This window comes from Pezoporus flaviventris, unplaced genomic scaffold (genome assembly GCF_033815535.1).
Source record: "Pezoporus flaviventris isolate CSIRO_AGI_PZ_B2104156 unplaced genomic scaffold, CSIRO_AGI_Pfla_v1 ptg000063l, whole genome shotgun sequence".
NCBI classification, from domain to species: domain Eukaryota; kingdom Metazoa; phylum Chordata; class Aves; order Psittaciformes; family Psittacidae; genus Pezoporus; species Pezoporus flaviventris.
The window spans coordinates 8,908,811-8,922,459 of record NW_026892611.1 but is presented as its reverse complement, the minus strand read 5'-3'; the positions used below and the strand labels follow the sequence as shown (position 1 = coordinate 8,922,459).

The following is a 13,649-nucleotide window of genomic DNA, read 5'->3' as shown; positions in this document are numbered from 1 at the left end:
AACAGTGAGAAACAAACCCCTCTATGAAATCAAAGCGTCCCAATCCATTTCTCTTGGAAACCATTTACAAGTGTGCGTCTCTTTTAACCCTAGAATTGCAGACTGGCACCTGCAAGTCTAGCACACCACCATCCCTCCCTGCTCAGCGTGCAGGCCTGGCAGTGCACTGCAGGAATGGCTCTTGTGATCAAGAGTCAAAGCACAGCTCCCCATGGCTGGGCAGCAGTGGGAGCCGCCGTCCCCAGGCACATGCCTGGTTCTGAAGTGCCCGGCTGCTTTCGGGTGGCATTTTCCTGCTCACTTTGCCAGTCACCATGAGTCGACAGATCAGAGCTTACACTCATCCCTCTGCGGTCGCACATCAGCCGTTCAGCGGGTGATGCAGTGACTCCACGATCCGCCACAGAGGAAGGGTGCAGAGTTCTCCTTTGCTGCTAACAGAGGGAAGCCACTCTCCAGAGCTACCATAATGCTCTCCTCTTACACAAGTACAAGCAGTGGTGAATAAAAGTTTAGCTACTTTCACTCTTAAGATACGTAACACTTTCTCCTCCCTTGCACAAAACAGATGTTAAGTTCTAGTTCCTTCTGCAACTGTCCATAAAAAGGGAACACCTGGGAAACAGGCCCATGTTTGCTCAGTTCCTTACCTAGATGTTGAAGGTCTTTCTCTTTATAAAGACGAGTCACCCGCTCCAGCAGCTCCCACTTTTCACAGCAGCCTTTGTAGTTGACAAAGTTGCGAGCAAGGATTTCCTTCAGCTGTCGCACGGAGAGCGCGTTGATGTCTCCAATGCTTGTCAGATCAGACAGAGAAGCCTTCCTCCCCTGCACCAGGTTATCTTCGGAGTCTGTAGACTGAAAGGGAACAAAGATGGAGTGATTCTTGCCCTCAACACATAGCTCTACAGCTTAAATCGGCTTTCAATGTGTGCTAGCAGGGATTCATGTTTGGATATAAAAACAACCCTGACTCCTCTGTGAATTCCTCCATCTATCAGAAACACAAGTCCTAGGATGGAGATAAGTCATTTCTATTAGTATAGTGTCCAAGAACACCAGTTCTTTGCACGTGTGGAGGACACGATGCCAAAGAAAGGGGCTGATTGGGTCTGCCCGTGGGCAGCCTGAGTTACTGGTTAGCCCCCAGTCTCTCTGCAGTAATGATTCTCTGGCAGCAAATACAGCCTTGAAAACCTGGTATTCCTGGTTATTAATTCCAGGACACACAAACCTGAGTCTCCTCCTCTGCTTGCGCTTCAGCTGCAATCTCGACTCCTGTCAAACCAACTTGGCTTGGAGGCACGTAACCATTTGCCTAGAAGAGGAAATAAAGCTTTCACCAAGAGCACGTCTGTGTGTCCAAAGCGAAATAAACTCACTATTCAGCATGACCCTGCCCATGGCCAGGGGTTGGAACCAGATGGTCTTTAAGGTCCCTTCCAACCCAAACCATTCAGTGATTCGAGGATCATTCTGTAACTGCAAACGCTGCCCACTGGAAGCACAGACTGCAGCACAAAGTACAAGTGAGGCACACTCACAGGAAGCTTTTCCTGTGCATCACTAACAAAACCAAGCTTAGAATAAGTAAAACTCTGAAACTGAAATCACCATCTGACCCTTTAAAGCCTCACTTTATTTAAGCCCTGACAAAGTATTTGTACAGCAAGATCCCACATAAGGTTCTTATGAGGCTGGATCAGGAGGAGACCAAATTTATACACACACACATATATATGCAGCGCACTGCAGTGTGGCAGTATGCTGTGGTACGGTATGACAGCCCTGGTGGTACACTGCTGCCAGTACAAGGCTCTGTGTAACACAGCTCAAAGCCAACAGGTCATCTTCAAGTAACCACAAATACCTCCAGGTGGGTTCTGGACTGGACAAACAGGAGATATCACATGAAGGACCACCAGCAGCAAAGCTGGAGATGAGGAGGAGCAGCTGCTTTGAGCACTTAAAGGAACTGCAGTGTCATTCAAGCTGACTCCCCCCCCCCCCCAAGCAGCTGCCGTTCCCCTCTGTGGTTTCCCTATGACAAAGGAGACTGTAACGTTACCATCCTACTTATCTAAGTGGGGACTTGTTAATATTTACCAAGTAAGAGGATAACGATAATGATGAAAGAGCCTGAGCTGCAGCAGGATGTCATGCAAATGAGACAAGCTGACATGTGTCATGGGGGCAGTAAGGGAAGACAACAGAGCTGAATGTGCTGGTAAAAACTGGAATGGCAATAGCCAGAAACCAGGCAATGAAATGGTCTTTTAATGATTTGTGAGAACTGTCCTGCCAGGAAAGCTCTTCTTTGGCACTACACACAGCTGCTGAGGAAGCAGGAGGTACATACACTTTCACAGCTTTGATCCATAGGGAACTAAAGACACCTATTAACTTCCTAATAGGACTAGGAGCAGATGTCAAACACGGAGTAAACTTTCCACAGCAGATAGCAGAAAGACAAACAAAGCAAAGTCAATGAAACATAATTAAGCTCCAATGCCCCTGCCGTGGTTCATTACAGACTGCAGAGTGAATAACATCCTCAGCTTTGCCTTCTCTTGGTCTGAGTGCAGAAGGCATCAAAAACCTCACCTGTACTGCAATCATCTCATCAGTTTCAGTTCCAAAATGGCTTTAAACTGTGCTTGTGTCTTGCACATGAATTAAACAACAATAGTAACCATTTCTTCTAAGACCTACAGACAACTGTCAGAAAGCCATCAACATCAACACACCAGACAGATCTGAGCAGTGACACAGCCATCGGGTACCACAGCAATCAGCCACAGAGGATCTAGTGGCAATGGCACATTTGGACCAGAGCACCAGAGGAAACGCATCTCAAAACAGTGGTGGAGTTGTCCGAGTGAAGGTTCAGCACTGCCCACCAAATTCCATAGTGTAGAATGGGAATAGCACATCAAAGCTGGTGGTGGCATGTTGAGGTTTTGGCTGGGATAGAGGTAATTTTCTTCCCAACAGCTGGTGCAGTGCTGTGGTTTGGATTTAGTGTGAGAACAACGGTGATAACACACCGATGTTTTAGTTGTTGCGACGTAGCGCTTACCCAAAATCAAGGACTTTCCAGTCTCTCCTGCTCTGCCAGTGAGGAGCTGCACAAGAAGCCGAGAGGGAGCAGAGCCAGGACTGGTGACCTGAACTAGCCAAAGGGATATTCCATACCATAGAACATTAGACTCAGTACAGCAACTGTGGGGAGTTGGCTGGGGGCTGATCGCTGCTTGGGGACAAGCTGGGCATCAGTCAGTGTGGGGTGAGCAATCGTATTGTTCATCACTTATCCGTCTTGAGTTTTATTCCTCTCTTTCTCATTATCATTGTTATTACATTCTACTTTATTTCAACCATTAAACTGTGCTTATCTCAACCTGCAGGTTTTACCTTGTTCTTATTCTCCTCCCCATCCCACCAGGGAGGGGCAGGGGGCAGTGAGTGAGCGGCTGCTGGTACTTAGTTGCCAGCTGGGATTAAACCATGTCACAGCAAGTCAGTTTTACACACAGCAAGGCAGTGCAAACTAATTCGTCTTGCTTCCTAATCACTCTGTAAGAAAGCAAAGTTCTCACTGCAAAATCAAAACCAAACCCAAATAGAGCACGTATAAAACACAACAGAAGTATTTTGTCATCTGTTCTATACAGAACCCTCCTTGCTTTTTACGCAGGTATAACATAACACTTTTCTTGCCACACATCTACCTGGAAAACCTCATGCACCCTCAGTAGCTAATCCAAAAATAGAGAGGAATGAGGTTGCAAAAGATGCTTCCGGCTGGAGACTGTACCTGTTCATGTTCCTGAGCTAGTGAACTTGAGACGGGATCTGCAGACCCTGGAGACGCATCATGTGAGGTAGAAGATGCTGGGCCGGTTGGTGGGAGAATCACGAAGCCTTGCTGTCCAGAGGCACTAGTATGAAATGGATTTGTTCTTATCTGATCTTCCTGGGTAATTACAGGCTGCTGGCCAAGAATCAGCAGTACCAGGTCCTCCTTTTCACGACACAACTCTGTGGATACCTCGTGGAGTGCCAGATAGTCTCGCAGATCCTTCACCTTCATCTTTATCAACTCCTCCCGCTGAAAAGCCGTGGCTCGGAACCGCTGGCAGAGGTGGCAGAGGAGGGGACCACCGTCAGCCTGGCTGGAGCAGGACGTACAAAAGTTCTTCTTGCAGTCCAAGCAGACGTGCTGGTAACGAGAAGGAAACAAAATCAAACCCATCCATGACCTGCAACAGAGGCGCGCGACAGCCGCGGGCAGCGCTCCCCTTCCACCTGAAAGGCAAAGGAAGCAACAGCCTCTGATAAAGCATCACCAAAACCTCCTGCTTTATGAAAAAGCATCCAGTTTGTTACTCGTGTTCCTAGATCAGGAAAACCCCCATTTACCCAGAATGAAAAGTTAGATTCTTAGCCTCTTCCCTCAGACGACAGGCATTTTCCGCACCTTATTCAGGACCTGTTCATGCAGTTTAAGGCACAGGTGAAATCAGGAGATACCTGTGAGGCAGCAGACTTTGAAGTAAATTACACCTAGTTGTGCACTGCTTCATAAAACAACCAAACCCCTGCAAATTAAGAAAGCCCTGGCACTGGAGGGAACCACTTAAAACCCTTTCTCCATTTCATCAATGTAATACTTGCTATGAGTGACCTTCCCCCTTGGTTTTTCCTTCCTCAATTTGCTGCAGTCACTGAATGAATCTTTTTTTTGCCATAAGAGGGAAAGGAAACGGCAATGCTGAGTGTCTGACAGACATCAAAGAATCCAACATTTATTTATGCAACAAAAATAGCCAGCTTCTGCTGAAAATACCAGGCAGGCCATGTGCCAGCTAGGTGCTAGGCAGAACGTGTTGGAAGGTTTGGAAACAGCAGGCCCCGGGTGTTTAAATCTCTACAGATTCAGTTCTGTTGGTCAATGTCTCTATTTTACCCTGTTCTGGTCTCCTCACTCAGGGCTCCATTTCCAAGCACTCCCAATCCACGGTGACTTCTGCAGACACTTGGCTGTTCAAGTGGGAAGTCAAATCCTACGTTTTCCAATAGGAAGAGCAGCAGAACAGCCCCACTGCGTGCCTTTTAAAAAGTCCAGAGGGAAGAAAGAACTGGTTTCAGTGCTGCAGAAGACAAGCACCTCTATGAAATGCTGACATCCTGAGCCTTTGGAGCCATGCCAGGAGAAACACACGTGTGTAGTGTATGTGAGCAGAGAAGCAACAAATACCAACTCAGAGACAGAAATATTGCTTCATGAGCTGCTTCTCCTGATTAAAGAACGTTTTTAACTTCACAGTGCAAAGCAAGCAGATGTTCCTAATGGTGGAAATGCACTACTTGCTTACATGAGCTCCTTCTGATCCCCTGGCAGCCCCCTTGCCCCACACACCCCTTACAATTATAACCAACAGGCTTCTCATTTAGACCCTGTAATAAACTTACAGTGACAGTGGAAAGAATCCCCATTTCCTGCCTAAGCATTTTAAGACATGAAAGTTTCTACCACAAAGAGAACCTCTGGTCACGCAAGCTTGAAACCTCATCTCCAGATTGCTGTTTGGGGGCCTGCCAAGTAGAAGTGACTTCCATCAGTGACACAGCAAGAAAGGAAGGGCAATTTCCACATACCCATTTTGAGAAGTTTTGCTTCACTTGGTCATTAGAATAGAAGCCCATTAGTATTTGCCTGTCTTCTTCTGACCTTACAATTGCAGGAGCACTCAGGGTAGAGACAAGAACTACTGGTTGTGTGCATGTCTAGAGTAGGGGAACAGGCATTGCACAAAGGCAGAGGAATGGGAAATAACCCCATTGACAACACTCCCCCTCTCTCAACCTTCCATCTGTGACAAGGGAGCAATCAGAACTGAGGAAGAAAACAACCAAACCCCAAACAGCCCTGCTTTGCTCTGGGCAGGGGGAAGCCTGCACCACACTCCAAAGGGAACCATTGTGTGGCCAAGGACCTTCCAGCCAGAGAAGTCCTACTTATTTACATGGTTAGACATCACGTAAGCAAGCCCAGAACAAGGGCTGCATTATCCAGCACGGGGTTTGGAAGCAATTAACAGTAATAACACAAGCCTGCCTTAGTTATCAAATGATACAGTTGAGAAGTCAAAATAAACCCAGGCCTGTCTCTGGCTTATCAGTTCACCAGTAGGATTTATCTTCAGAGGAAACAAGCTCCCCAGCCTGTACCTAAGCATCGAGTATTTAAACACGCACAGAAGCTGTCTGGAACCATCTCAGCATTAAGCAGCTTTTACAGCTCTTGAGATATTTGCTGAACTTTAAAGACACCAGTCTCTTCAGAATGATTACTTCCAAATGTTGCTGTAAATGAAAACCTGTTCTGAAAAGGTCAGGCCACTTCTGACTGATGCTCACTGACAGTCACAGCGTAGGCAAACCCAAGTGAAATGCTTCAAATCAGCAGCCTGTCCAGAGTGGAAGCTGCTCCTGGTTGGTTGCTCTCACAGCCAGTCTCCCAGAGATACCAGGATGGGGCTTTGATACACTTGGCTCTCGTCTGTATGCAGGATAAAAGAAGGAATGCCAACGTTCAAGCTCTCACTACAGCTACTGTTGTTCAGGGGGTTTTTTAACCTTACACTCCAGCTTGCCAGAGCTTTTCCTGTAAGTATGCAAAGAAAAGCATCTTCCTGAAAATGTCAGCCAATGGAAGGCACTGAAATCAGAAAATGGGGGAGGAAGGAATAACAATGTGACATATCCCCTGAGGATTCCTGCCACAGCCTTCTAGCAGCAGAGAGGGAAATGAAGGATGCTCGGTTTACATTGGAAAGATTTGGGGGAAGCGGTTTGCTGCAGAAAACTAAGGTCAGAAGTCATCAAAGAGAAGGAAAACACCAAAAAACTCAGAGATTTTTGCCCCCGCAATTAAGTTTTACATCCTTTAAAGATGCTCCAGCAGTTACTTAAGAGTGTCTCATACGTACATTCAAATGTCCCCTACCCTGACCCTTTTAGTAGGTGCCATGTTGGACAATAATTCCAGTACAATTAGGATAAAAGGCCAGGCTCTCCCCATGCCACCATCCTGCTTTGGGGCTGGGGGTTGGTTTTCTTTAAAGGAATCTAGGTTATCCTTATGGTCACCAGAGCAGAAGGAATTCATTTTTGTCCACTGTATTCCAGCAGAAACATTAACTGGACACTAGAGTTCAAAGGTATTGACTCTCCTGGCAGAGACTGCAGAGTTTTCCATGCTCTTGTTGCAGCAGACTGAGATCTCATACACTTCTCAGTCCGGATCAACAGCATTAAAGAATTAACATGGCCACAAGCATGTCAGCGTTCTCTAAGTTCTGTATTCAGTTCTCTGCTGGAGAGCAGGGAGCGGTGGAGGAGCTCTAGCAGACTTCCCAGCAGCTGTTTGAGCTTTGCCACCCAGCTCAAGTCAGTCCCAGAGATCACTGCTCTGTGGTTGTGGTGGCAGAAGGAAGGTGGAATGAAGGTTCAGGAGCCCCCCTTCACAATACTGAATCTAAGCCTCAAACTCCTTTTCATTGATAGCCTGCCCTGAATGGGAGCAGCTCAGACACAAGCACACATTGTACTCTCCTGCCCCAGTTATGCTGACAGCCAAGTTGCACAGAACAGCACCTGCTGGGGGCAGAATGTCTTGAACTGTTTCAGCAGATCCTCTACAAGGTACATTTGTGCACCAGAGCTTTAGCTAGCCCCGATCAGTCAGAATGTTTTCACGTATCTGGAACAGTAGCGATTGCTCCTATCCAAGACATTGCTTCAAAGACAGCTTACACAGAACACAGAATTCAGAAGATACAAGGAAAAATGGGACTATGGGTCCAGCACTGCTGCTGTATAATTCATACTTAACTGGGTGAATTGTTATCATTTCAAAAGCAGAATCATCTACATCCACTGTTTGCTACTATGCTCAACAGGAAGCACTGGATCCAGAGTAACTCCTTCCACAAGTGTTTGTGAAGGCACATCACATCAATGAGGACAATGCTGAAGATGACACAGTGTATGGAGTGACGTGCAGTGACTGCACTATTCCAGCTGCCCTAGAACCTGCCTACTGTCAGAAAAAGCCTAAGCATCCTTACATACCCAAAATATATGACTGTGTATGTAAGACACTTAAACCTCGGAGTACAGACACTGAACAACTTTACACACAAAACCATTTTTCAAGCAGCATTATAGAAACCACCATGGCCAAATAATGCCCTAGACAGGGACTGCTGCCCAACTAAAAGTCCTGTGGCAACAATTGTTTTGGTATCTATATGCTCATAAATGAGCTTTACAAGCACGATAAAATGGATTTGGTCTTTTGTAACTTTCTTCTACACACACCCTCCATAAACTTCTATGCTTTTTAGTTTAAGCAACAACAGTCTGGAAAAGAGAACTGTAGGTCCTCCTTTACTGGAAGCACAAACGGATGACTAAAATTCTGGCCACAACTAATTGAAAGGACATCAGTGCTTTTAAATCTATTTCAAAACTCAAGTCCAACTCATGCTCCTTCAAATGGTCATAAGCAGTTTGGCTTTCTTCTTCCAGAGCCTGGCAAAGCCAAGTGTGCTGAAGGTTAACTACCACATTTCCAGTCACCTTTAACTATGCCTGCTAAGGGTGAAAGAATGAGTAAAGACAGAAGCAAAGGCAAGCTGTCTTTTCCCATAGGGAATGCCCTTAAATCAGACGCTGCTAACGTGCACTCTTCAAAGTGGCTCTGTTGTTAAATGGAAGTCACGTATCATAGTGCCAGGGAAGACATTTGCAACTCACCTTCCTGGAGGAGCTGTCGAAGCGCATCCCACAGGCTTTGCAGCTCTGTTCTGAAGTGGTTGGAGATGGGTAGGAGCTGTACCCAGGGTTGGAATAGGCTTGGGCTCTGGCTCCCTGCTCTGGCTGCGGCTGCATCTCTTCAGGTGAGCCATCCAGACAAAACCAATTACAGCAGCTTGCCCACATAGTAACTGAAAGAGGGAAAGAGTCACATTAGAAGGGACATGGGAAACAACCTGTCAGCGAAAGGGAGAGCAAAGCATAAAATGCCTGTTTGAATTTGCCACCGTCAATTCGTTTCTGACAGTGCGTTTGTAAGTTTTGATCTTTAACTTTCAAGCACATGCAAAAACCACACATCCAGTCCAGCATGGAAAGCCTTTGGTGAGAAAGGACAACTAAAGTTCAGGAATTATCACTGGAATTCCTTAGAGTTAAGAGATTACAGTGAAGATATGATCAATTTTATGTTCCAATTGCCTGTATGAGACTATGATCCAGTTTGCTGTAACAGGCTGTGTCTATTCCACATAAACCTTATATACTGACTTTGAGTTTTGTGCATTGGGAAAAGCAAGCAGGAGTTGTGTCTCGCCCATTGTTTAAAGAAGATCAGCAGCAGGATCATAGACAGTGTTTGGTTTTATTCTAAATCCTCTCCAGATTTACAGATACAAACCTAAAAGGCTAAGAGACAAGGACAGTGGAGCCGCTGATTTAACATACGCCAGTTCTCAACTGAATTTGCACCATTACAAGGCTAAGCCATCAGACAGCGAGTAAATGTCAGTATAATGAGAAATTCAAACACCAGCTTCTCGTAACATACTTGGGAAAACAACTGCATTTGAGATAGAATCACTTGGGGGTTTATTGCAAGTCAAATAATGAGAGAGAGACAGAGAGAAAGATACACGCTTACCTAAAAGCCTAACAGTCCAGTGCGAACTGCAGTTCTGGAGCCCTGGAAGACCACCCATGCAGCAGTATTCCAGAAATACCCTGCTGCAAACTTGCTTTTGGGAGTTTACAAAGAAATCGGAATGCATCTGGGCATTCAGTTTCTACAGCATACCCCACGTGTCATCGCTTACTGGTAAAGAGAATACAAATCGCCTCCTCTGCGTTTCTGTATTCACACTGGTGTTCCTGGACCATGTTTCTTTTATGTCTTAAAAATCAGCTCCACCACTGATAGCGTTCAGCAACTGCTCCATTTTATAAACTTCTGGAAATGAAACATCTCTCAGCTACACAGCCAATTCATTTCTTTCCCTCAGTAAGTACTGCCACTGTGAAACTCCAGCTTCCTAAGGGATTGGGGCTGGTATGAGTCCTAAAGGTTATCTGGTATAACACAGCAACATCCTGTTCTGTTGATTTCTCTTTTTTAAGCTGTGTTAAGTCTTTTGGGTTGATGGAGTTGAATTGGGAAGGGTTTGCAGGTTGGTGCTGTTCCAGTGTCTGTAGCTTTAGTGGCATCTTTAATCCTTTCAAAATGTAGCTGAATTTGGCTCGTCAAAGTTGCTGCTGTCATGGGAGTGGACATACGCCTTTGAAAGCCTACAATGGTGAGCTTACCAATGCACTCTACCCTGCAGGCTCAGCACATTTTAATGTTGAAGTGAAACTCTATGGATTCATGACACGACGAACAATTCTTCATGTAACTGATGTGCGCAGTGCTGCAGTATCATCTGCACTTAGACTGGCAACTAGAGCTTAATACATGGAGAGAAGCGTTCCATGAGCAGAAATAACCTCTCATGCATTTGCTTTCACTCTGCACTGCAATCAAAACACATACTTTAGATATTATACAGCAAAGAATGACTCCTTTTCCTTCTGCACATTCATTTGCAAGCTGTCGGTCCCCACTCAGAACTTAATACCCCCTTTCTATTGCAGAGATCCTGAATTTCTATGCAAAACTACGCTGTTTGGAGGTTTAATTTGTTCCTAGGACTTGCAAATCTAAACAACACGAAAGCTGCACAGTCCCAGCCTCCCCAGCAGTGGAAAACTGCATCCCCAGTGAAGTTGCCTTCCTGTTTCAAGGACCCCTACAAACCGAAGGCCACCCACGATAACAGAATACGTAAACGCTGCTGCCTGCCCCTAAAACTTTGTTTTCTTAAGAAAAAAAAAGACAGCCCACTAATTCACCCTGGAACACTGCAACATGACAAACGTGGGGAAGAAAAACACAAGGGAGCACACAGAGCAGGATAAAAGAAGACAGAGCTCAGCATTTAGCTGGAGTTGTACTTTTGTGTAATTGCCAGGAAATGAAAAGGTTGACAAAAGGCTCAGATGTTGCTTTAGAAGAACCTTAATCCTGCCCAGCTACAAAGACATGGAAGGGAAATGTCCATAAATAAACAACGAATAACCAGGACTGGCCTCTGCTCTGTAATGTTTTCCCAAAGGTATCTCCCATCTTTAAGAGAAAGGAGCACGTGGAAACACGAACAGCCATTCACACAACTTGGGTGCACCACTTCCAGTTCTTTGAGGACCTCTGCATACAGGTGTATGTTTCAGTGAGAGCTTACCTACATGCAGCACTTACACCAACAAAGATGCTCCACTGACAACTGCTTTGTGCTGACACTGACGGCCACACAGAAGCAGAGAGCTCTCGCTTCTCTAGCAGCAGCTCAGGACGGTGGGTTCCTGCTGAGCACATCCTTTGTGCTGGGAGCAGGCATCCCACGCTCCTTTTGTGCCACCACCAGCTCTTACACAAAGTGGGAATCTCCTCCAGGCACATGGAAAGGTACCTGCCAGCCAAGGTGAGTGACCACCATCTCTCACCATGGCACACAGCGTGCTCCAGCTTAGACTGCTCATATACAAGTGCAAGAAGCTCATATACACACCTCTGCCTACACAGTGGCCATTGTGCTAATTTTGCCTCTAATTTTGTAGGTATCTGCTACCATTTCCTAAATCCCAGGAGACTATAATGGCTAAAAAGCAAGAATTACACACTGACACCAGCACAACATGCAGTAGATGCTACATGGGGACTTCAAATGCTGCCACCAGATCAGCAAAGCTTTACTAACTGCCAGCTATGCTACTTAAGCGGGTACGACTGAGGCTTAAGATGCTAAAACATCTCTGTATCTACCTACAGCTGCACGAAGACAACAACAAGAAATGCAGGCAAGATTCAGCAGCTGCTTCAAGAGCAGTTCTGTACAGAATCAGTTTTAGATGTGAGGAAATAAGCACTGGTAGGGTGGAATTTCAGGATGTCATTTCCTCGACCTCTCTACAACGTTTGCTACGGCCTAATTATTCCCTTCTTTATTTTGTTACCCATTCAGAGCTATGCGGGCAGCACCATCCAGAAGTTGGTAACTGCTGTAGGCAATGCTTTGACAGATGGGTGGCTGTTGCTACAGCTGCTGCAGAGTTTGAGCACCTCCCTGTATAAAGCCTGTCAGCCTTTTGCAGCTGCACAGAGCCAGGAGCTCCATAGTTACACTGAAGTGACAAATAATTGCCCAGCCAAAAAAGTTTATCAGCAGAAAGAGCTACTTCTTTGTTGTGCTCCAAGAGTTACCTATTACTAACATGTTGGTTTGGAAAAGTTAACACCACCAGAGGTTTCAGGAATTCTCAAGCAACTTCCTGAATAAAGATGTTGACTTAGTGGTATGACTTCATGTTACAGGCATTACTGGTATCAGAAGTCTTCATTATTCTTGGACATCCTGTTCATACTGGCCAACAGGAGCCACAGAAAATCACTGTCCTGACTCTGGAGCTGAACGTGGCTTTGGGAAGCTGAAAGCTCTATGGCAGGCACTCAGTAGATAACTTCTGGCAGCCAAAGAGTACCTGCCCTAAATCGTAACTGCATGTTGTGCTTGGAGCATCTGCAAGAGCAAAGGGAGAAGGAGCTTCACCAAGGGTGGAGACAGGAGATCAACAACATCCACCCACACGGCAATCATCACGCTGGGCTGGGGTTGGAGAAGCGAGACCATTTTATCTTCTTATTGAGTCTCTTTAAGGAAAAGCCAGAAGAAATCCCATAAATACTTGACAAGGCAGGGAGCTGCTTGCCGCAGTCTGTGGGCAAAGCAGTGCTAGCTCTCTATCATGCTCTGCTGCGCTGCCTTTTTCCCCTTTATTTCCAGTAAGGAGCTTTGAATGCCGTGACTCTCTCACTGATTTTAACAGAAGAGTGAAATTCATCTTACCATCCCTTTATTATCATCTATACATCACCAAGAGCTTTGTGTCCATTTGCAAGTATGATTTCATTCCGCAGGAAACACCGGTGATATCAAAGTTTTCCTGTTGAAGATGGTATTCATAATGCAAGCCTGGAGTTTTAGACTTTCCATCGCCACTTTAAAAAGTCTTTGAACTCAGGTTCTCACTACATATGCAATGTACAGTGAGAATAGCTGGAGTACCAAAGATTCCTGTCTACGTACAGGATTTATTACATATGCTTTGTGCACTTCTATCAAAGCGAAGGCTTTGGCTCTATAGGAAAACTGTGGCTTATGTCCCAATATAAAATTTCCCTTTATTTTCCCAAGAGTACAAACAATCAGAGACTACAGCAAGCAAAAGAACATCTCTCAATCACGGAGCTTCCAGCTCTGCCTAATAAAGCTCTCAAGGACGGTGTGTGGCTTCTTTTCATGACTGCTCAGGAATCTGGGGGCTGGAATGCAGTAGCACCATCAAGACACTTGAGTTAAGGGATCAAAAGGAACTGAGCTCCCACAGGCAGCTGGTTTTGCTCCTACATGAGGACAAGCCACAACAAGTTCTCCTCCTCCTGAGAGGCCTTC

General features: G+C 45.7%; 1 protein-coding gene across 5 annotated transcripts in view; it reads right to left on the bottom strand.

Moving 5' to 3' along the window:
* The window catches only part of RFFL (ring finger and FYVE like domain containing E3 ubiquitin protein ligase), a 30,228-nt gene that overhangs the window by 1,626 nt on the left and 14,953 nt on the right, over positions 1 to 13,649 (bottom strand). For all 5 annotated transcript variants that reach the window (XM_061470471.1, XM_061470469.1, XM_061470467.1 and 2 more), the window contains 4 exons: positions 8,827 to 9,017; positions 3,818 to 4,222; positions 1,235 to 1,318; positions 651 to 858 (listed from right to left, as the gene is read on the bottom strand). In XM_061470471.1, the coding sequence (XP_061326455.1) occupies positions 651 to 858; positions 1,235 to 1,318; positions 3,818 to 4,222; positions 8,827 to 9,012 (883 nt within the window). In that variant the 5' untranslated portion in view covers positions 9,013 to 9,017. The remainder of the gene's footprint in view (positions 1 to 650; positions 859 to 1,234; positions 1,319 to 3,817; positions 4,223 to 8,826; positions 9,018 to 13,649) is intronic.